The 23,605-nt window shown below is 38.8% G+C and overlaps 3 protein-coding genes across 8 annotated transcripts in view; 2 read left to right on the top strand and 1 right to left on the bottom strand.

The window, feature by feature from the left end:
* Positions 1–12,607, bottom strand: part of tnksa (tankyrase, TRF1-interacting ankyrin-related ADP-ribose polymerase a) — a 79,220-nt gene extending 66,613 nt beyond the window's left edge. For 2 of the 4 annotated variants that reach the window (XM_056731126.1, XM_056731128.1), the window contains exons 1-2: positions 12,073–12,606; positions 10,891–11,115 (exon numbers count right to left, since the gene is read on the bottom strand). In XM_056731126.1, the coding sequence (XP_056587104.1) occupies positions 10,891–11,115; positions 12,073–12,535 (688 nt within the window). In that variant the 5' untranslated portion in view covers positions 12,536–12,606. Of the gene's footprint in view, positions 1–4,472; positions 4,569–10,890; positions 11,116–12,072 lie in introns of all 4 variants that reach the window. The other 2 variants (XM_056731124.1, XM_056731125.1) reach the window with 2 other exon arrangements.
* Positions 12,608–17,155: 4,548 nt separating this feature from the next.
* Positions 17,156–20,321, top strand: ppp1r3b (protein phosphatase 1, regulatory subunit 3B). Of its 3 annotated transcripts, none has more exons than XM_056731153.1 (2): positions 17,156–17,626; positions 18,452–20,321. In XM_056731153.1, the coding sequence occupies exon 2, from the start codon at positions 18,483–18,485 to the stop codon at positions 19,362–19,364; it is 882 nt and encodes a 293-aa protein (XP_056587131.1). In that variant the 5' UTR covers positions 17,156–17,626; positions 18,452–18,482; the 3' UTR covers positions 19,365–20,321. The 3 variants fall into 3 exon arrangements, with proteins under 3 accessions (XP_056587131.1, XP_056587128.1, XP_056587130.1); XM_056731150.1 differs by having other exon boundaries at positions 17,156–17,696; XM_056731152.1 differs by having other exon boundaries at positions 17,160–17,354.
* A 268-nt stretch (positions 20,322–20,589) lies between these two features.
* Positions 20,590–23,266, top strand: eri1 (exoribonuclease 1). Its single transcript, XM_056731353.1, has 7 exons — positions 20,590–20,905; positions 21,100–21,260; positions 21,377–21,590; positions 21,768–21,851; positions 22,007–22,116; positions 22,216–22,330; positions 22,571–23,266. Exons 1-7 carry the CDS (start codon positions 20,819–20,821, stop codon positions 22,811–22,813), a joined length of 1,014 nt encoding a protein of 337 aa, XP_056587331.1. The 5' UTR covers positions 20,590–20,818; the 3' UTR covers positions 22,814–23,266.
* Positions 23,267–23,605: the final 339 nt, after the last annotated feature.

The raw sequence follows: 23,605 nt of genomic DNA, 5'->3' as shown, positions 1-23,605 counted from the left end.
GGAATTCTTTAATCTATGTTTCATTTTATAACCAGTACCAGATTAATCAAAATGATCATTGAAACTTGCGGAGGTTTCTTAAAAAAATTGCTAAAATTGATATGAATCCATCTAAAACTACATGTACCTAAACATCAGTATTCCGCCAAATATATTTTTTGCAAGACATATGCCCCGGCACTTTTTGTGCATTTCTTGCACCCCATTTTTTAACACTATCCCACTGAAACATTTATCACTAACAGAACCATTCCCATACGTTACATTATGAGATAATGTTCACTGACTTTAATAATTTCCTAGTAAGCATGACCCAAAGTATTAAATTGTTCACACATAAAGATACTCTAAAGACACACAAATGAATTTGTTAATGTGGATTGAATCATTTTACCCACAAAGCTACAGAGCAAGTGTGTCTAAAGGAAATTGAAGGAGCATTCTCTCTTCGCAAGGACTACTTCTGATGGCCGACTCATTGAAACATGACCAAAGTCAAACTCAATGTCTGTCATATCAGAGAGGCGCTGACACCACATGGCTGTAATGTAATAGTTCATACAGAACAGCTTTGACTCTACCTAACCATTGGTTTTATGTCTTAGCAAGATCCCATCTCTTCAGTAAAGATGCCTGGAGACAAATACACAAAGATAAATATTAGACGCACTTCAAAGAATCATGGCACAAAGTCTACAAGATCTACCAAAAAAGTGATCTTCACCTTAATGATACTGACAATAAATTTAAACTAATCCACAGAAAGTCACAGTCTTGTGTGAATGGATTGTATGTCTAACTGTATAACTACAACAATACACGTTTTACAAAGAAGGACTGACTTTTCAATCTCACACCACAGCAAGTTTTTTTTATCACTTTCCTATTAATATATTTATCACTAAATAAAATATACCGTCTCTATATGAAGCTTTCCTGAAGCAGAGGAATGAGGTTGTGTGTGTTGTGAGTGCCATTAAGTTGATGCGATGCTCTTCTTAGTGTGAAATCTGTCACGCCTGCCTCATTATTACCCAGACACAAGACCAAATCCGAAGAGGTATGTTTACACCAAACGGTCCCTATCCTCATAAATTATACAAAACATTCATAACCAAAACGCTTGTAAAGCACCCCTTTGGTGACAATGAAATAACTTTGTCATCATGCAACCTGATATAAACGTGCAATGAATGTTTAAACTAAATTGGCTCCATTAGACTGCAGTTAATGCAGTAGTTAAGGCTTTGTGCTGTTATTTACAACTTCCTACAATAAACAATGCAAATACTTAGTTTAAAAGAACTGTTCACCAAAATGGAAAATTCACTCTGCAGGTCCATATCTTATATTTTTTCTTCAGAAACTGTTGGATGTAGCTACACTCAAAGATGTCTGGATGGCATAAGACGTTTCACATCTCGATCTCGATGCAAAACGGTTAATTTGTGTCATAACTTGTGCAAGCAACATTCAAATTAGCAGAAAGAAGGCAAAGGGAGATGAACTTTGCCTCAGGCGAACAAACAAAATTTCGAATGATTGTTCCGGTCGCTCAGCTAGTAATTAGAAGTTAGCTTACTAGGAAATAAAAAAAGTCTGGTGTGACCGTAGACAGCTGGCAGGACATCATTCCGAATGAATATCTCTGGACAGGCGATGGGTGGTTTGACAGGAAAGCTTTTCGGCAGGGTCAGGTAACCAGGCAGGAAAAGAGGATCTATAACAATTATCTGTAATACTCCAGAGACTAAAGCGCAGAGCCTCCTGCTCTATTTATATACACAAAACCAAAGGCATCACCCTGGCTATGAGAGCAGGAAAATGTGCAAGCTGGCATTTAGCCGGCCAACTAAGGATGCCACAATATACCAGCATTGATATTTAACACTGTTAAACGTGCTGGCTTCTCATACTTAACATAGTCAACTTGTCAAAAAAAAAAAAAAAAAGAGTAAGACGTATGACATATTATTTCTGTGCTTGATGCACTCCCCCAGCACTCCAACTTGATTCGGAAAGTTTTTTATAAGTCTGGATCCCTGTTGCGTCACAGGGATCCTATTCCTTTTATTGGGCAATCCTCCCGGAAAAGCACGCCCAATGCAAGAAAAAATAACCCGCCCTCGCGCCAACCAACCAGCAAAAGGAAGACCTGCTTATCATGATTGGCTGCGCTGCATCAAGATTGGCTGCGCTGTGGGCCTGCAGATGCAGCTCATACCTCATGCAATAGTGAGAGAAGTTCAGGTGTTTGTTTGTTCACAGCATTTTAGTGATGGATGTTATATAAACTGTGGATATAATGCTTGGTTTGGAGATCGTTTGAAACTGCTAGATGGTCCCAGTGCAAAAAGATGTCAGACATGAACTGCACGCGGTAAGTCAATGTAAGTCATATGTTTGTGTTTTGTTGGCAATCGCTGTGTACATGCATAATGAAAAAACACGAATGGATTAATGCGAAGATGTATTGTGTGCTAGTGCTGTAGTTCCGTCCCTCTGCCTGCCTTCAGCTTGATAGTGTGTAAACATTTCAAGGATGTGGGAAGTGCAAAGTACATCCTGAATATTCCGGACAGTGTTCGTACCCGATGATTTTTGTGCCAGATTTCAAACTAGTGTAAAATTGATATAATCGCTGTGAATCTCACTAGCAGAAGCTCGGCAATAGGCATACACTGGCTGGAGGCACTGGCTTATGTGACAGACTGAGACTAAAGGATCAAAAGGCAAAAAAGGCATTAGCTTTGTCGAGTCCATTGGCTTTAGCGATCAGCTTATTTCTGATTTATCACTTTTAGGCAATGTGTTTCTTCTAAATGTTGATTTTCATGGTAAATCCTAATTTCTTATGCTCACCAACACCACAGTTGCAAAGCGCATCATACAGGCTTCGCCTATCTCTCTATCCTCATGACGCCACTGGAAAAATCTGCACAATAACTTATGTGCCCTGAAAACTGACCCTCTTGTTCATGCACGAGGCGACTGGATGTATTTTTCATTGCAGAACAAATTTCTAATTACCGTGATGTGAGAAATGACTGATCAACAGTGTTCCAAACTATTATAACCTTGTCATGCACATAAATTGAATCAATGAAGCCTAATGTGTTTAAATAGTGTTCTTATTGATTTTGTAATGCATCACTACAGCCATTGGTTTGTTTGTTAATATTACAATAACTAAACGGAACGGAGAATTGCTCACAATCATGTAGCTGACATGAGCTTTCCTACATCCCTTGTCAAAATGATGTAGCTATCAAACACGAAATGATGCAACTACGTGTAAGCACAATCAGAATGTGTCTAAGAGAACTATGTAGTAGATCAATGAAGTCTGATAGTACATGAACCTCTGCCACCAAATACTACAAGGATGGGCAATATCAAGGCATTTAGTCACGACTGCTTTCGATTATTTACACAGGGAGTAAATAACAAGGGAGGACTAAGAGAATACAAAGCTGGGCGCGTCATGTCCCAAACAATTTAGTTCTTTACAGCTGCCAAGCAACGTTCTGCATCAATAACCGTTTGGCTATCATAGGTGTGTATATTATAGATGTAAATACATAGATGAATCACTAGTGGACGACTTTTATTGGTCACTATACATAAATGTACAAAACCTGTATATGACTATGTATACTGTATGTCCATACAATGGAAGTCAATGGAGCCAATGTTGTTTGGTTGTAGTAATGTTGTTTTTAATAACATGAGGGTGAGATATAAAACTGTAATATAAAAACACTGCATAAAATAACAAACCAAGACATTCTGATATTTTTTGAGGAATTTAATTCTTCGTTTTGTACAACAGCATCAAATGTGGCGCATCTCAGTCAAACGCAATGGCAGTTGTGGTTTAGTTTGCTTAAATTAGTTAAAGCATCTACTGCCAATTAAGAACTTTTAACAGCATCACCTCTTTATTATGACGTATTATATTCACTGAATTATTCAAAAAGAGTTTTTACTCCATATTTAAATAATTTTGTTGATTTCCTAGCCAAAAACAGTGAAAGTCTATGTCCGGTCCACTTGTGAAATTCTTTTCACATCCTAAAACTTTGTTTATTTCCAATATTTAATTCTGAATCAATGTGGGCTCACGACTGCTAAAACCCAACAGTATACTGTTTCTGTTCCCTAGAACCAAGCATACAATCATCATACCACCCAATCCATCTACAAAAGAGAGCACACTAGACAGAGCAGCGTTCAAGGACGACAATCGTCTCACTTTACACAAACAAACCTAACGTAGAAGACCGCTATGTATCAATTCCGCTGGATTTAAAAGCTGTGTCTAAAGGTAGTATCATTCTGAGGGTACCAGTGGGAAACAAGCTGCAGACGCTCAGACTCATAAACACAAAGCACAGGCAAAAAGAGCAAAGAATGTAGACAGACAAAGCATGCACAGATGGTTATGGAGAACATGAGGTTCCAGTACTCACCGGTCAGCACGGCTTTGGCGGATGGGTCAGCCAGGTCCAGGGCAGACTTCCCGTCTGTGTTGCGGATGTTTGGATCGGCGCCGTGTTGGAGCAGCACTGTGCAGGGGAAACATAAGCAGTATCGTAACTCAGGCAGGCATAGACTGCTGCTGGGGCTGCTCGCGCTGCTGACCGGGAGGGCTTGTCTCGGCATGGCGCGGACACAAACAAGCATCGCTAGCCAGCGCGCCAAGAGCAGCAGTGAAAACAGCCCGCGCGAGAAAACACACACTGCAGTGAGACGGGAGGAAGAAGCCCATGTTATTGAAAGAGTCAGACTCCGGGCGTGTGACAGGAACTCAGGTGTATGAGTGGAATATCAAGGCATGTTTTCTGATCCTTCCCCCTTTTTCTCTCCCAACAGCCCCCGAGAGAAATTAACGGAGAGATGGAGAAAACCCTCCGCTGGCGCGCTGCTTTGTGAGCCAAGTACAACACGGCACATAGAGCGAGCAGCGTCTATCAGCTGTCTCCTCTCTCTCTCTGTCTCTCTCTCTCCCCCTCGCTCTCTCTTTCTCTCCCTACAACAACGTTCACGTGTACACAGGCTAACAGGCGTCCCCCTCCCTCTGCTCACACTGTCTATTCTGCTAACCTCCTCAGAAATACTAACAATCTCTCCGATTCCACACTCCCTGCTCCCACTCCATACAAATCTGGCTTCTGTAGACTTGAGAAAATAATACAAAGACTCCCTTCAGAACACACACAACCATTCATTTGTGGTATGTGAAAATCAATTTATTTACAAAATCAGTAAGCAGCCTAAAAACTGCTGTGTAAAACGACTTGTGTGGGGTTCACCTGATCTGATCTGATGTGGTTTTACATAAAAGATGTTTTAAAGATAGTATACCAATTGTCAACTTGACAGACTTTTTGTGGAGACTCACTGTCGACGCTTGGACATCCACAAAGGCAGGACACCTGAAGCGTGAAATAACACACAGGGTAAAAAACCTGGCTTCATGGTTGTAGCCACAGTGCTGGGAAGAGGATTTGCTTTGACTTTAAACTTCTCAAAAAGGGTTGTAAAGTGTAAACAGTCTAAAGCCCATTGCTTATTGAGTCCGAAATTTCCACACGTTAAAAAATAAATTCAACCTCACGTTGTGTCAATCACATTTACAAATACCTCCGATATTTTCGTCCGTCATAAAAAAATCGTACCGCTTTCGATTTTCTGCGTTTTTTGGTAGCAACCATTTTGAGTGACTTTTTAAACAATTCAGAGACACCGTAAAACAAGAGACAAGTACGAAAAACGCATGCGAAAATTTAGGACCGTATGTGCAAAGACCTTAACAGCTATAGTTATGGATGATCATTTACGATTAATAATCGCGAACCAAAAATCATGACTAATAATCGAGATCAATAACCGTGACCGATAACTTTGATAAATGATTACGACTAATAATCACAACTAAAACTCGCGACTAATATTTTTGGTATAATTTTAACACCTATCATCTATATCCACTCTGCCCCAAAAATAAACAATGTCACCTTACTATGATAATGTTTGCGCTTATCAATTGTGGGAGGCAGAAATTATAATATTTGCACTTAAAATACAATTACCCTAATCTTTCAGCCAATTAAACTAAGCTAAAAAATTGAATATTTGAAAATACCTACACGATGACAACAAAGCTCACACATTGCAAGAAAGCAATACTTCACAGTGGCACTTCATGAAAGTCTTGCTTGTGAGAGTTTTGTTTGAATTTTTGTAAACACTGCTGAAGAAAGTTATAAATAAAGAAGGGCTCTTGCAACGGACGAGTATGATGGTGTTCCAGCTGCTATGGCAGTGACTCATAGGTCACCCATTTCTCATCAGAAAGAGTTTCTGACAAGCTTGAAACCCTTGTGAAATACACCAAAGCATCAAGGACTTAGATTTGGATGCAGAACAACAAGGGCTGATGAAAAAGGTTTAGTTGAGAGATAAAGCTACCCTCAGACCTCACAAGCAAATTAATATGCAATAAAGGCCCTGCAGGCAACACATTTGCATACACTGGTGTCATGACAGGACTCGAGTGCCGGGTGCAGAGGGGCGGGGGTTTTGTGGGCACGGAGTGTCAGAAACGTGATGGTGTGATTAGAATGCATTGCAGTACTTATGAAAACTTGCCCATCCATCAGGCGACAGGCACTGAGGATGCAACACGATGACTAATGGATGTAGCAGACGTGTTTTAAAGGACGTAGCATAATGTATATTTTAAGAGGTGACTCTTTAAAACCACAACAGATTACAGCAACTATATTTTCAAAACCAAAATACCCACAAACACATACTGGATGATCTCTGCGACACTGAATACATAGTGAAATGCCATTTTATGGCACAAAAACAAACCTTTTCAACAGGTGCAGAGACCTACGGTCATAGGGACCCTCTGAACAAACAACAACAGCCGTGCGCGAGTAATTGGCAGTAGGAGTGTGAACAGAACAGTAAGGTAATTACAGTCGAACGTCGAGGGGGGATTAACCGAGACCCCGGGAGACAACACGGGCACTCGGGTTAATGCATAACCATGCGCACACCCCCGCCGCTCCCCCATGATTCAGAGAGGTCTGGATAAACACACAGATATGGCACTCATTAAATTTCTCAACAGACTTGGACAACAGTGAAAATGCCCATTAGTGCTCAGTGAAATCATTAGCAATTTGATAAACCCAAATCTAAAGGGAAAAAAGACTTTAGGGGTTTGCAAACGCGCACAAACTAAGAATAAAGGTGCAATGCTGGAAATAAAACACGCTGGATTATAAGAGACGACAATTATGGTTTAAGGCTTTGAGAATGGTTTGTGTCGCAGACTCCATAGACGTCGAAGAACAAACTCATGCTCATCCGGTAGGAATCTGGAGTGGTGTGGAGAAATTCAAAAATAAAAAGATGCGTTGCTATTACCGTCATCTATCTTTTTAGACAGGAATGACAGCAAACAACCTTTAAATCCAAATGCCCCCCTGCAGCTTTTAGCTGACGGGCACAAAAATAATAACTAGAGAGCAGGAGAAATTGTAATTAGCAGAGGAGACGCCGATTATTTATTCATTGTGATCAAAGGGTGGAGGTCACACCACCTGTTGGGGTGGGAAAAAGCAGAGAAGCTGACACAAGAGGCTTGGGTTTTTGAAATGCAGAGACAAAAACATGTGCTGTTTATTATTTGAAGGAAAAAGCAGGGAGTCGCTTTAACATAACAAAGAGTAGATTTTTGCATTATGTTTTTATCACCAACAAAAAATAAACAAACCTCTTGCAGTCCATTAAAAGTCAATTGGGGATTACACTGGAATGGCAATTCATTGAAGAATCAATAACAGCATGAATTACCAATTTATTGGCTAGTCAGCTCAACCATAGTCTTGCATAGCCGAATTTATCGCCTCTTTTTATGGCAAGGCCTGCCCAATTGGCCATATGACTGACAGGTAAAGCAACCAATCACATTCCATCTTTAGCCGCTTTAATATTTAGAGCCGTGGAAATGTCCCAGTAGTTAGAGACCGGTATAAATTCATGAACATGTCAAAAGTTGACAGCAACAAAATGATTATACGTTTATGCCGTGAACCTCGCATACTTTTAAGAATTAAGCGTTTAGTCAATCAGGATGAATTATGATAGCAACCTTTGTAAACACAACAGTTTACTTCTTAGATCAAACGGGTTTGTGTTGTTTCCAAGCGGTCCGTTAAAGAACACGACACGCACGTGTACAGGAAATCCTTTGAAATTTAACCAATCAGATGACGACTTTGATCTTGCCGAAGTGTGTCCAAAAAAGTGTGCCTTATGCATCAGACATTCAGCCAACGGATCGTGGGCGTGACGTCTGAGGCGGAGACTCGCTCATCAGAACATGGCTGTTCTTGGATTAGCCAGAAAGACACAACAAGTAAACAAAATGCAGATTTATTAAACTATGGGCTAATGACTTGGATTATTTTAGGTGTCCGCATGGAATCCGTATATACCAGCACAATTCAAGGAGCAGTTGTTTAAGTTCAACACATCTAGTTAGTCTTATGTTTATTTTGCCTGGACAAATTGGCTGGTAGGTAGCGCACATGTCTCAACACGCTCAGTGATGCTAGAGACATTTGCATCCTCTAAATAAACATAGGCAAAAACCTTTACGATACCATAAAGTGTGTATTACTCTCAGCTCGGTTGGTAAGACTTTACAGTGATGTATTTGTTAACATTAGTAAACGCATGAATCAATATGAACTAACACAAAGTTTTTCATTGTTTTTCAGCATGTTTTAATCCTTACTCATGTTAATCAATGTACATCTATTTCATGGTGAATTAACTTACACTAACAGATACCACGTTTGACTTTAAAATTTTATAATAAATAGTTAACATGATATAAGATTAATAAATGATGTAGAAGTATTTGTTGTTGGTTCATGTCAGCAAACGCATTAAGTAATTGTAAACAAATAAAACTGTTATATCTCCATTTAACAGTTTTATCCGTAAAATAAATAAATACAACAGAATCTGATTAAATGTATAAAAATATTCATTGTGAGCATACTTAAGACCATTAAATGGTGACAGAATAAAACATTGGCCATTATAAATACAAAAAAATTGTCATTAATGTCATTACTAGAATCATTCACGAGGTGAGTAAAAAGTTAAAGCCGAATGTGTCAATATTTTCTGTCTGGCGTTAAAAATCCATAAAACACAGCTTCAGGTTAGGGCACATCCCAAAATCCTAATAAAGCCAAATGTTTGGTATTTTAGTTTCTGACTATGAAAGACCAGCCATACCAAGGATTAAGAACAATTAGGGCGTCACCCAGAGATGACGATAACAATATAACATTTTAATAGAAGTTGCTAAGTACGCATTAAGGCAATTGATAACATCAACAAAGACGGAATAGTTTCCATTCAGTCCTACCAGTATCGACATATCTTTAAAACGTGATGAACTCAATTTAATAGAGTTTACTCTTCACAATTCTTAAAGATTTCAAGGAAAGATATTACTTAACCTTGTTTTATAACTCTGGGGCCCTTCAGATTGATCTACAAAATGTAACTTCTACAAAGAATGACTCAACCAAAGCTCCCCAAAATGAGTTCATACTAAACTTTTTTGGCAAAGAAGTAGAAAAATAAAAGGCAGAGAAGATTTACTTCAATCTTTCTCAGATTGAAAAAATATGAGAAATTACATACATGTCTTCAGGCATTTGAATTCTCCCCGAGATAATTCTTATCTCCTAGTGTTTAAATTCAATTTTCACTACTTTAATTGGATTATGTTAGAATTGTAGAGAGTGGGCACTCTGTATTAGACGGCAGTGAGAAGCAGACTACTTTTGGAGCGATGCAAAGAACCACGCAAGGATTCAAAATGAAAAGAAAACATCTCTGTCAGACAACATCAAATACCCTTTTCATTTTAAGACCGAAACAAGGGATAAATCTCTGGCCCAATTACCAAATACAGAGAGGGGGAAAGAGATTATTCCGTGATCTGTATACTGAAACATTTGACGTCACTCCATCCTATGCTATTGGCTCCCTTCGCCCCTAAAATGCCATGTTAAATTTCTCATGAATACCAAGCAGTAAAGATCAGATTAATGGCTGAGCGCTGTGTAATAGCGTCAGTCAGCGCAGCTAATCAAGAAAAATGCCACATGATTAACCCTTATTGAGAACCTCTCCTCAGGCAAAACACAGGAAAAATTAAAGTCGTACATCTTCAAAATTCACTAAAGCGAGATTGTACCATTCATCTCCTCAATCTACAGAGCTGACGAGTTCACTAGCTAAATCCACAATGGTCCACCCGCGTCCATCCACATCTTTTCTTCGGGAAACATGTCTGAGGTTAAACAATCAAACTTTTTGTACCAAACTCTCAGTCAGTCAAAAATGTATACGGGTCAATGACAAATAAGAAAATGTCAGGTGGTGCGACCATATTTTAATTTAAAATAATATACATTTAATGTATTTAGCACTGAGTATTTTTCCCCTCATATATAAGAAATTTAACATAAAATCATGCCAAAATATTTTATTAAGAATTTTATTGAGAAAATTAACATTTATTTCTCAGTTTTGTTCTCTGTTTGTATGTTCGGACGGTCGCACCACCTGACATTTTTGGTCTTTCAAACACCCTAACTCAAAAAATCTATTGAATTTCAATAAAATGAAAAGGGTTTCTTATAAAGGACATATTGTAGATCCATTTGATATATGACATGTATTTATTCAAATTCTTTTTAGGAAAATAATGAATTTGGACACAAAAAATACATGTCACGTCATTGACCCATACATCATTTACAGAAGAGAGGAACTTACCGATGCAAACATCTATTTTACACTTGATGGCAGCTTCATGGAGTGGAGTGTAGTTCCAGTTGTCTCTGGAGTTCGGATCTGCCCCTTGACAAAGCAGCAAGCTGACTACCTCGGCGTGACCGAAGGAGCAGGCGTTGTGCAATGGAATCAAACCTCCATCGTCACGCGCGTGCACGTTTGCCCCCGTCTGCAGAAGATGCTCCACAACATCTTTCCTTCCAAAACCTGCGAGTTATAAAAAGAGAAATATTCATATTTTTAGGGTTGCGAGGTATATAACACGCATATCGGTCAAATGTAGTAATAAAATCATTTTACGCAGTTCTTTCCATTAACAGTCAGACAGGTCACATCTATGATTTTGGCTATGATAACAAGAACCTGTTTCAACAGTAAGAACGAACTATTTGACATTTGTCAAGATGTTTCATATTTGTTTACATGAGTTACAGTACATACACAATACATAACTGCCTTAAAAAAGACAAAATACGTAATAAGTAGTTACAAAGCTGTTTCTAGCTAGATAAACACTTTGTTACAATCTCTGTTACTTTCTATATTCTCACTTTATTTTATTAATCTAAAGATTTCTTCATGATTATTATTTTATAAACATATACATATGTGATCAAATATAAGTTCCTATTAAAAAATATACTAATGTTAGTAATTTGTATGTGTTTATTAAGCAGCAAGCAATACAACGATATTTAAAAGCTTTCTTTCATAGATTCGAGTTTAACAATGGACACGCGAGTCTCCCGTTTCAGTTTACAGAACCATTACGTCAAAGTACGCATTTATTTTAGACATTCGAGTACAAACAGTAACTTTATTAATGCTTTTTATACTCATTTTGATTATATGTCAGTTTATTTCAGTTCTTTTGATCCGCACGATGAACTTTATTCTCTTTCGGACACAGCACCAAACGAAACAAACACATGCAGCCCGATATACCTTCGATTATTTATTAACTTCTAAACATTAACGTTATACGTTTGTCCTACTGGCCAAATTATTGTTATAACCCCTGTCCCAATTGTCCTAAACCGCCTTTAACCCCGACGTACTGAGTTTATCCAGCGAGCTTTAAGGTAACGTTAACCGTGAGTCTGTCTTTCTGGCCGCTATCCAGGTCGAGATTGATCGCAAGCATATAACTAATATTTACGTTACCTGCAGCGAAGTGAAGCGGGGTGGACTTTCGACCGGCCATGTCCTTCGCGTTTACATTGACCGAATCCACAAGTCTTTTCACCCGGGACACGTCCCCATTCCTGCAGGCCTCAAACAGCTCTCTAAAAGCCCCACTCGTCCCGCAGCCGCTGCCTCCAGGACTGGCACTACTGGAGTCGGGAGTAGATCCCGCACTACTGCCCCCGCCGGTTGTAGATGAGCTAGTGCTGCTGGGGCTAGTGGTGCTGCTGCTGCTGCTGCTGGTGGTGGAGGTGCTAAGGAGCTGAGCAGAGGTTTCGGGAGTGATCTCCGGGTCCCCGAGACTCTCCGGCTCAGCACCGGTAGCAGATCTGCCAATGTCCGGGGGTGATTCGGGGGGCGTTAGAGGACTAGATCCCGGTCTCGGAGGCGAGGATAAATTTTGTTGTTGTTGCTGCTGGGAAGTGCGACGAGACGTCGCCATTTTCGCACACAGATCCCCCTCTGGTAGCCAAAATAGTCGGGGAGAACTTCCGGGAAGTGTCAGAGTAAAACTTCCGGTTTCAAAGATAACGAAATGAAAAATGATAGAATTTTGCTGTGATTTGTGGTTAGTACAACATTTACCATGACAACAGCAGGTTCTGCTTATAGTCACCAATGTAATAAAAACTAAATTAAACTAACTTAAATGATTACATTATATAACTGAATTGTGCTTAACGTATTATTTTGTTAGATTAGAAACTTTGGTATTTGATGCAGAAAGTGTTGTCATTCTTGCTGTAAACCGATAGAAAAAATCACAGAAATATAGATTTAGTGGTTTTAATAGGAAATGCATTGTTTTAATGGAAAATATTTTGATATATATGGATCTTTTTTGGTTTCAGTTTGTGGGATTATGTCTGGTAGATGTAACGTTAACGCCACTCAGTCCTACAAGAATAAGGTCCAAAAACAATACATAAAGGAATTTTGTAATAGTTTCAATAGTAAAGAGCTGATGGTTCATACTGGTTTCTGTGATGGAAACTATTAAAAAATGTCAGCAGGGATATCATGACTCTGATTTCGAGAGTTCTTTTCTCTGTTGTTTGATCACCAGAGCTGGTAAACACTAGATATTGCTGCGTTCAGGATGAAAGGTTCTTGTCACTTGTCCAAGTGCATCTGATAGCTTGATGCTTGTTGTAATCACTATGTTTACAAGAGAATCGTGATTTTCTTATCTTACGAACAGCTTAACTGTTTACAAAGCCATTTGAGTTTATCCTCAAGTTCAACATTACAGAATTGTTTCAAATTATTAAAATGTTTAAAGTGGAGTCCAAATGTCTGAAACCACATCATCTGGGGTTGAACGTTTAATCTAAACCTGGATATAAACAGGCACAATGAGGATAATGACCATGTTACAATGTCTAAAAGTCTAGTGTCTCGTTACAAACTTAATGTTTATGCAGCAATATCCTCAAAAATATAATCAAGATCTTGTCAACTTATAGAAAGAGTCTATCATATACAAAACAACTCTTCATAATGTGTTGGTCATTGATATGTTATGTTTTAGAAAGCAAAACTTCATGAGGAATGCCTCACATGCTTCAGCTGCTTTACTTCCACCTAGTGACTTCTCACACCTTGCTCTGTCAGTCACAGAGGTTCATAGACGACCCCCTGTTGCCAATATACAAACCCCACCGCAACATTTCTGCATAGTTGCCATAAATCACCTGTTATTTTAAGTGGTTAATGAAGTAAGTCTAAAAACATTTTCAAGAGCACATTTCCTATGATTGCACTTGAACCTATGTGTCAACCATTTACATGTTGTTTGAAGGAAACAAATAAATGTATATACTTACAGAATGATTACTAAATTGTAAATAGTGATTCAAATAGCCTACCACATAAACACCAGATTTACAGATCTCTATACATCCTACGGTTTATTTGACCTCTTCTTGTCACATTATTAGTTGGTCACATCATCAATTTATTTTAAATTAACAAGTCTGAACAGCTATTCTTCTGTTATCTACAGTGTGTTTTAGCCTAGTTCCCTTTTTCAGAACCCATCCGCATTCACCAGCTTCTTCTTTTCAGTTGATTGTGGCTGATAAGTTAAAGTTACCATTCAGCTCCAACTCTTAACTACATTTCGTTACACTGTACTTGTATATGTGTAATGACAATAAAGTTGAATCTAATCTAATCTAATCTAATGTTTCCACACAGAAGCTTGAATTGACTCATAGGAAACAGAAAATTGGCTTTCAAACAAATATTAAATGCCATTTTATTGTTTTTCCACCATTATCCATGTAGAAACCCAAGATCACAGGGCTAAACGACTACTGACCTGTTGCACTGACATCTCTGACCAGGGAGTCGTTTGAGAGACTGATCCTGGCCTACCTAAAGGACATCACTGGATCTTTGCTACACCCTCTTCAGTTTGCTTATCGAGCAAACATGGACAGTGGATGATGCAGTCAACATGGGGTTGCATTCTATCCTTCAACACCTTGAAAGACCCGGGACATATGCCAGGATCTTGTTTGTGGACTTCAGCTCACCCTCTACTGCAATCATACCAAAGTCCTTCAGACGAAACTCACTCGGGATGGGGAAATTCACATCCAGTGCCCTCACCATCAGCACTGGAGATCCTTGAGGCTGTGTTCACTCTGTACACCAACGACTGCATTTCACATGACCCCTCTGTCAAACTTTTGAAGTTTGCAGATGACACCACGATCATTGGCCTGATCCAGGATTGTGATGAATCTGCATACAGAGGAGTTGTTGATCAGCGGGCTGTCTGGTTTAATAAAAAAACCTGGAACTTAATACACTAAAGCTTGTGGAGATTATTGTGGATTGTGGATAACTCCCTCCACTCACCCTTCTCAATATTTCACTGTGACAGCCATGGGGTCATTCAGGTTCCTGGGCACAACCATGTCACAGGACCTGAAGTGGGAGACCTACATTGACTCCATTGTCAAAGAAACTCAGCAAAGGATGTACTTCCTTCACCAACTGAGAAAGTTTGATCTACCACGGGAACTGACGGAACAATTCAACCCAACTGTGGTTGCCACCAAATCAGACACAAGTAGACTGTATCGGACTGTTAAAACAGGTGAGAGGATTATTGGTGTGCCCCTTTCCAATTTCCAGGACTTGTTCAACTTCAGGGTTAAGAAACGCGTAAGTGTCATCATCAACGACCCCTTCCATGCTGGACACAACCTGTTTGGACTCCTGCCATCAGGCAGACAATGCAGATCACTGCGCACTAGAACGTCTAGATACAAGAACAGCTTCTTCTCGCAGGCCTACTCATTCCTAAACAGCAAGTACAACCACCATAACCTCCTAGTTGTTACGTGCAATATATATAAGTGCAATATCTTTACTCACTTTATGTAAATACATATTATTATTATTTGTATGATATAAAAACGTAAAGAACACAATTCTAATATACAGTACTTACTAAGCACACATAATTCAACTGCACATAATTTAATTTTCCCTTTTTATATTATTTAAGTTTTTATCCTCTTATCCCCTCTTATAATTATTTTATATTCTTTTCTGTTTCTCGTGCAATGTGTACACTGTGTGTTTAAGAGCGCCTGTGACCAGAACAAATTTCCTGTGTGTGTGCAGACTTGTCGAATAAAGCTTATTCTGATTCTAAAGTTGGGCCTGGAGGGGAGGGCTAAAATCCCTGGACATTTTGTTGCTTAGGCTATGTCATGTGGTGAAGAGTTGTTGTTGAAAGGGGGAGAGGTGATTAATGTTCAAATTAATAATAAAAAATAATGGTGTGCACGGATGAATCATTTATAATAATCGCTGCAACACTTTGTAAAACACTTCACGGTGACTTGATGAGTTCATATCAGGAGAAACCCCTCTGCAGTCCCCCCTCTCACCATCATGAACAGCACTGTGGCAGGCGGCAGTGGAGCTTCCTGGGCACCACCATCTCTCAGGACCTGAAGTGGGACAACCACATTGGCTCCATTGCTAAAAAAGCCCGGAAGAGGCTTAAGAAGTTACCAACCACAAACTCAGCAGTCAAAGAGTCTGTCCTCTGCACATCCATCACTGCCTGGTTTGGTTCAGCCACAAAGTCAGACATCAGAACACTACAGAGTACGGTTCAGACTGCTGAGAAGATCGTTGGTGCTCCCCTGCCCACCCTCCAAGAACTGTATACATCCAGAGTGAGAAATAGGCTCAGATCACCCTGGACCTCTCACACCCAAGCCATCATCTCTTTACAAAGCTGCCATCTGGTTGGCGCTACAGGGCACTGAACACCAAAACAACCAAACACAAAACAGCTTCTTCCCTCAGGCCATCTACCTCTTGAACAGTTAAATGCTTTTTTACCCACCGTGCAATTAATAACTGTGCAATAATAATTAAGTGTAATATTAATTATATCCTCCAGATAATACACTATCTATTCTTTTAACAACTTTTTCTGAAAATTATATTTCATTCTGCTGTGTACGGCACATACCTTTTACTAGAATAGTCTATTCTTATTTTTTACTTGTACTGTCCATATTTACATACACACATAGCTTTACTCTCTCTATATTTATCTTATGTTTATTGTATTGTATTTCGTACATTTTTATACCCATAGGCCCTTATTTAAATCATCTATGTACTGTATTCTATCGTGTTATGTGTTATGGTCTTTGTGTACTGTTGTTGCTGTTTCTGTTTAGTGGGTGCTACTGTCACCAAAACAAATTCCTTGTGCAAAAAATATTTGGCAAAAAAGCTCTTTCTGATAGGTCTTAGTTAATCTTACTACCCTGAATGCAATTTAACACATAGCATCTTGAGCCTTATTCTCAGGTAAATTTGTACATAAAATTAAATTCATGTATTTTTGTGTGTGAATCACACACAACTGTGGTAGTGAATGCATGTGAAGGTTATTGGGTTTATGCATCTGTTGACAGGAGAAATAGTGGTGGATATTTTTACAACAGTGGGGGTGGGGGGCTTTCGACCTGACCTACTGACCCCAGTCCCTTGTCACGTGACACGCATCGATCGGACCAGGTTCATGCATGCCCCTTCAGCCTGCGATGATTGGTTAAAACAGGATGTCCACGTGAACACCGGCTGATTTTCGGCAAAAATGCAGTTTTGGTGCTTCGTATAGTTCAGTCTCTCACTCATGTCAGTGGGAGGGTTGTGCGCTTCCAAACTGAAGCCTGCTGCTCACTAAAACAAGACAGTCAAATGCTCTAACAGAGGTATGCAACAACTCCATTTAACGCGTTTGTCTGCTCTACATTTGTGTTCATCCAGGCAGGGCTTCTTTTAATCGTAGGGAGGAAACTGCTATTTGATAAGTGGTCAGGTCTAGGCAAACGACAACAAAACCAGGAAGAGACGCACGCTGACCAACCTTGGTCCAGAGGATGTAAAGTTGAACGCTTTTAAAATCTAACAGCAGAAGGGAACGCTCGGATATTATTTAAGCAAAACCAACGATATAGAGCAAGCAGGACAATCGTAGACGAAGGTAACGTTTGTACTACGGTATGGCGTGATGGACAGAGACGAATGCTTCCATAGCAAATGAGCTCCAACAGGTGTGAATTCAACCGTTTGCTTCTAAAGTTTCCTTGCGTTAGCTTATTGCTACAATCGACAGTGATGTGATGCGAAAAATTGTTTATTTGTGTTGTGTCTGTTGACATGCCGCAACAATGTTCAATTGTTCTGTATGGCCAGAGCTTGTATTTCTTCCTTTAAGTTAAACAGGAAAGCATCACAGCGTTTATGGAGCATAAACTGCTTTGAGTGTATAATGACTTGTTCAGAAAAGTTTTGTGTGAATTCTCTTTTTTTTCTTAAATATAAGTTAAGTTTACTGTCAATTGCTTCTGAATTGTTGATTATTTTCGTTTTTTTATGTAGGCGAGTTTGTTTTTCGTAGACGATTGGATTTCGGTCTTTTAAAAGTTTTCAATTCCTTTTTTTAAGATATAAATTATGAACACTAGAGGGTGCCCATGTAGTTCAGTTTTATCTCTCCACATGCCATTTACACCCTGAAACAAAGTTTGCCTTCAACTGAGATAAACTTGTTTGACTTGTGTGACCTACTTACTTCTGTCTTTGCATAATGTTTAATTATTGAGTTTATATTAACCACCGCATGCTCTGCAAACGTTCTGATGATTTCATACTTAATTTCGATTAAGCATTGCATTCTGTGCTGTAGCGCAAGTGTGAAATTTGAGTTAGTCTTGTTTGCACTTCAACTTTCAACTAATGTTTACAGACCTGGAGGAAGAAATGTTACACATGATTTGATTATTAATACACGTTTATATATTTTCAGTGTGCGTGGCTGCCCTCCCGACAAATCCACTATGCCGACAGAGTTGGCCATGCCGCTTTATCTGTCCAAAGAAGAGTTCCTAAACCAGAGAAAGTCTAAATTCAGCAGGCCTCTCCGGCCATGTCTACACCGGTGTCAAAGTTCAAAGCTCAGTTATAGCCCCCACAGGGAGAAGTCCGACTTGAAGGGAGCCAGCTCACCCTTGGCAGTGCCCGGCAAGACCAAGAAGCAGGTATCGTTTGCTGATCACCAGGGTCTCAATCTGACAACAGTGAAGATCTTCTCTGAGTTCGATGACCCCGTAGAAATCCCGAGCAACATTGAGGTGTATTTTGCATCGTCGCTTACTCTTTCAGAAGAGAAGGACAAATTAACCCTCGACTTCGACCAACCGTCTGCAGATTACGTAAAGTTTCGCCAAAGGCTAGAAAATGATCACGTCTGCCTTGAGCACTGCATGCTTAAGGAGAAATCTATAGCAGGTACGGTTAAAGTCAAAAACCTTTCCTTTGAGAAGTCTGTTAAACTTCGCCTTACGTTTGACACTTGGAAGAGCTACACTGATGTTGAATGCCAGTATGTACATGACACCTACACCGGTTTAAACCGTGACACCTTTTTGTTCGAAGCAAATTTGCCTGATCAGGTGGCTCCACATGAAAGTATTGAGTTTGCCATCTGCTATGAGGTCAATGGACTCGTGCTCTGGGACAACAACCAAGGACAGAATTACAGAATCGTGCAGTCGGTGCTGAAAAAGAGTTCAGTTGAATCTAGTGGTGGCCATGAGCGATATGGTGTGAGTGATTGGGACATTCATTTTGATCGGTATGGCAGCCCTAGATGTTCTCATGGTATCTTTCCCAATTGGCCCAGTTACGCTGGCTATGAAGACATTGGTCCATATTACTGAGAGTTGGGGTTGATAATCTTGTCCAGCTAGCAATGAAATGCAACATTTCTACTTTGTACTTTGGCCTTGAGTGACTTATTGGACTTTAGAGAAGTTCAAACACTGTCGATAATGATGGATTATGTTGTGTAATGAAACTGGTTATGTTTTTAAAAGATACCGTTCATGGTGAGAAAAATATAGGTAATTATGAAGCAAATACATTTGTTTTTATTGCTTATAGGTTGCAACTAAGTTAAATGCAGGGTTGTGTATGTTCAAGTGGATTTTGGGTTTGTATATAGTTTTATGAATGCTGTCATGCTACCGCTGTCTGTGCACCTTATAGAACAATACAATGTTAATTGGTTTCTTATTATTGAGATCTGCAGGCCAGTATGTATTCTAAACTGTTTATCGCGACCATTTACTTTCAGGGAAAAGAATAAGCTATTTTCCTATTAGAAAGTCAAACTGGCAGCAATTAATATGTGCTAAAGCCAGAAAGAGATTGTCCTAAGAAGGGTATTTTTTCCCATGAATGTGAAACCATGAAAATAAACTTGACTTCATTTAACCTAGACAGATAAATGCTGTTAGAATCTGATACATTTCATATGTGTTTTTCATTGACTACCAGTTTTTAATGCTAAGAAAAAACTAATTGGACTGGTTTTTAAATTTGAGATGGCTATTCTCACTGTAATTGTCTACACATCAGGATTATATTAGTATTGTTTCACAGTTATGTTGATGTGTGTTATTTAATTTCTTCTGGGTAATGAATGCACTTTAATTTGTTGCAGTGTGTTTTTGTCACCTATTTTAGATGTTGATACCTGAAAACTGATTTGTCAGGACCACTTTAAGGACTTTCATATTCAATACAAGATTTGGGTGCATTGCATTTTAATGCAATATTTTAAATGTTCTCCTAGTTTTGTTGTTGAAAACAGTTAATAAAGGATTTCAAGGCAATTCACTTATGGTCGAGTCACTTTTTTGTAGATAAAGCGCCACCTAAACTTAAAAAGTCAGTTTTACGTGAAGAGTGCGATTTTCATGCTTTTATTTTATTGCTATTACCTGAAATGGACAGTAAAAATGTATTCACTTTTTATATGTAAGATAATATAACTCTTCAAATACGCTTTTAATTTGAAAAAGCGATACAAATTCTTATGCGTCTTTTGTAATAACTGAGAGGCTTGTATTTTGAAAAGTGCTTTTATTTTGGAATTGGTTCTTACTTGACGTCACAGGTTAGCGTCAGTTGCTTGGCGCACATTTGGGAAATCGCTGGTTTGAAGTTTTTGCATTAGCTTTAAGTATTAATCTAGATATAGAAAATATCCCGAAAAATTGGCATAAGAGCCTTGAGCTGATATCTCGAAAAAACGAGTTTAAAAGAGTGCGAATGCGTAAAAAACAGACGTGCTTCTGGAATGAGCTAATAAACTAGTCTGTCGAAACACATGGAGTCCCAGAAGAAGATATGCCAGTCTGACAGAAATAATACAGACGCCTCCAGGAAAGATGAGGACGAAGAGTGCTGCTCTAATGTGAGTTTTTATTAATAAAGTCCAGTTTTGTTTTTTTCTTTTCATAAACCATCTTATAAGCGCTAGACCGCTGTTGTTTACATTAGTTGCTTAACATACATATGGAGCCAACGTTAATTATCAGTGTAGAAACGTAACTCAATTGTATAAAAATAAGGGAAGATGGCGCTAAATAAACTATTTTTTTCCCTTAGACCGCCTCTGATTACAATGAAGAAAGCGAAACATCCTCCCCAAATCAAGGAGATTTCAGTGATCCGGTTTATAAGGAGATCGCAGTGGCTAACGGAACCATCAACCGAATGACCAGAGAAGAGCTGCGGGCAAAATGTGCAGAGTTAAAGCTTGACTCCCGGTAATGTGTACTTGGTCTTTATGTGTTATGTCTCAACCTGCTGTTACATAATTCTGAGCTGCCTGCTCTTTTATTGCCTTGTGTAATCAAGTGTTGTCTGTCTGATTTTTCTCCAGGGGTGTTAAGGATGTGCTGAGGAAACGCCTTAAAAGCTACTACAAAAAGCAAAAACTGATGCATTCTGCTGCAGGAGGGAACAGTGATCTGTACTACGACTACATCTGTGTGGTTGATTTCGAGGCAACGTGTGAGGAGAATAACCCACCTGACTACAACCATGAAATAATCGAGTTCCCCATGGTTCTGATTGACACGCACACCTTGGAGATTGTGAGTTGTTGAGAAAAAGATGTATGGGAAACAAATGGAAGTTATTATGGATAGTTGAGTTTTATTTTAACTGACTGATCTCGGAGCATTTATTATTAGACAAATACTTTCATCTTGTTTAAAATCATTTTATTCTTCGGGAACGTGCTTGTTATGGTGTTGTTACTGTCATTACAGGTAGACACATTTCAGGAGTATGTGAAGCCAGAAGTAAGCCCACAGCTCTCTGAATTTTGCACACAGCTTACAGGAATAACACAGGTAAGTTGTAACAGATAGCTTACTTAATGAAACCATTGACATGTTGGGATATGTAGTTCATAGTTTCTATAGAAATGGCATTGGAACTCTATAGCCTTTGTTTCTTTGCCTCAAAAACTTAATATTCTGCTTCTTAACATATTTTGTTTTGTCAGGAAATGGTGGATGAGGGGAATACATTCTATACAGTTCTCAAGCGAGCGGCTTCTTGGTTAAAGGAGAAGGAACTTGGCACAAAGTACAAATATACGTTTTTGACAGATGGGTAAGGATGGAATATCAGTTTTTAGCCTATCACAAATCTTAATATGCAATGCCATAACTTGCAAAAACTACATCGAGTAACATTGCTTCTCCTCTCTAGTTCATGGGACATGGGGAAATTTCTTTATACTCAATGTAAATTGAGTCGCTTAAGATACCCACAGTTTGCCAGAAAATGGATCAACATCAGAAAGTCTTACGGGAATTTTTATAAGGTGGATGTTTTTGCATGATTTCGTCAATTATACTAAATTTAGATGACATTGTTTTTACAAAATCACTTTCTTTCTTTCAATGTAGATAGAGACAGATTTTGATCATTAAAAAAAATCTGTATTTTGTATATAAATTGAATATTATAAGGTCTGTACTTCAGAGAACATATTACAAAAGACTTTGCTGGTAGCAGTAAAAAAATAATCAAGTTTAAAGCCTCTAATGCTGGTCTCTTATAGGTTGCTCGTTCTCAAACTAAACTGATCTGCATGCTGGAGAATCTTGGCATGCAGTATGAAGGTCGCCCCCACTGTGGTCTGGATGACTCCCGCAACATTGCCAGAATTGCAATTCACATGTTAAAGGACGGCTGTCAGCTCCGGGTCAACGAGTGCTTACATTTAGGAGAACCCAAGAGCGTACCTGTCTCTGCCTCTTTTGAAGGAGCACTGGCACCACAAAAGCCTAAGAGCAGAGACTGAAAACACAATCAAAACATCCTTTTTTGATTTTAACATTGAATGTGGGGACATTTCTTTCTGTGTGACCAAACCTCAATGTTGATTTGAAAAAATTTGAGTGCATTAGCCACAGTGAACATCACACAATGGGCTCAGACCTAAATTCAGTATTCTTTACTCTATTCATTTGTGATTATAATCTTCGCTGAAAGTTTGCTTCATTGCAGGTCAGTAGTTTGATGCTTAGATCACACCCTTACAGTGAGTTATTTGCCATGTTCTATAGACGGAAATTTGCTACTGAAGAGCGGGCAATCTGAAATGAACCAAGGTTGTGGATAGAACTTGTTTAAGGCTTTTTTCAAGTCTAATTGATGGATGATCAATAATTGCACATTTATTTTACTTTCTGTTGTGTTCTCACTGAAGACTCGGCTTCATTTGTATTCTTTTGCCAATAAACACAATTTTTTATCACTGTTTGATGGAATTTCAAAAACCTTTCACATGTACATATAAATAATACAGCCTTTCTCAAAATGAATTTGTGGTAAGATACACATATGCAAGCTAATTCATTAGGGGACTTTGCTCTCATGGTCAGGGTGAAGTTTATTCATATATTCTTTAATTTGTCAAAGCCATACACTATGCCATGAACGAAAATTATATTACCAGTTAATTTTATTATTCAAATTACTATTAGACTATAATACTTAGAAAATTGAAAGAATTACATTTTCTTAGAAGCGCTCATAATGAATTGTTCGTGAGCGATTGAACAAGGGAAACTGCAGCAGCGCATCATTTCCC

The sequence above is a fragment of the Triplophysa dalaica genome, chromosome 19, assembly GCF_015846415.1.
Source record: "Triplophysa dalaica isolate WHDGS20190420 chromosome 19, ASM1584641v1, whole genome shotgun sequence".
NCBI classification, from domain to species: domain Eukaryota; kingdom Metazoa; phylum Chordata; class Actinopteri; order Cypriniformes; family Nemacheilidae; genus Triplophysa; species Triplophysa dalaica.
Note: the sequence above shows the minus strand (reverse complement) of the source record. Positions and strands in the feature narration are given on the sequence as shown.

Excerpts from the sequence above, each read along its gene's own strand:
- eri1 (XM_056731353.1), top strand. The coding sequence starts at position 20,819 with ATGGAGTCCCAGAAGAAGATATGCCAGTCTGACAGAAATAATACAGAC. Across the intron at positions 21,591-21,767 it reads ACACGCACACCTTGGAGATT|GTAGACACATTTCAGGAGTA; the intron begins GTGAGTTGTTGA and ends CTGTCATTACAG. Across the intron at positions 22,331-22,570 it reads CTTACGGGAATTTTTATAAG|GTTGCTCGTTCTCAAACTAA; the intron begins GTGGATGTTTTT and ends GGTCTCTTATAG.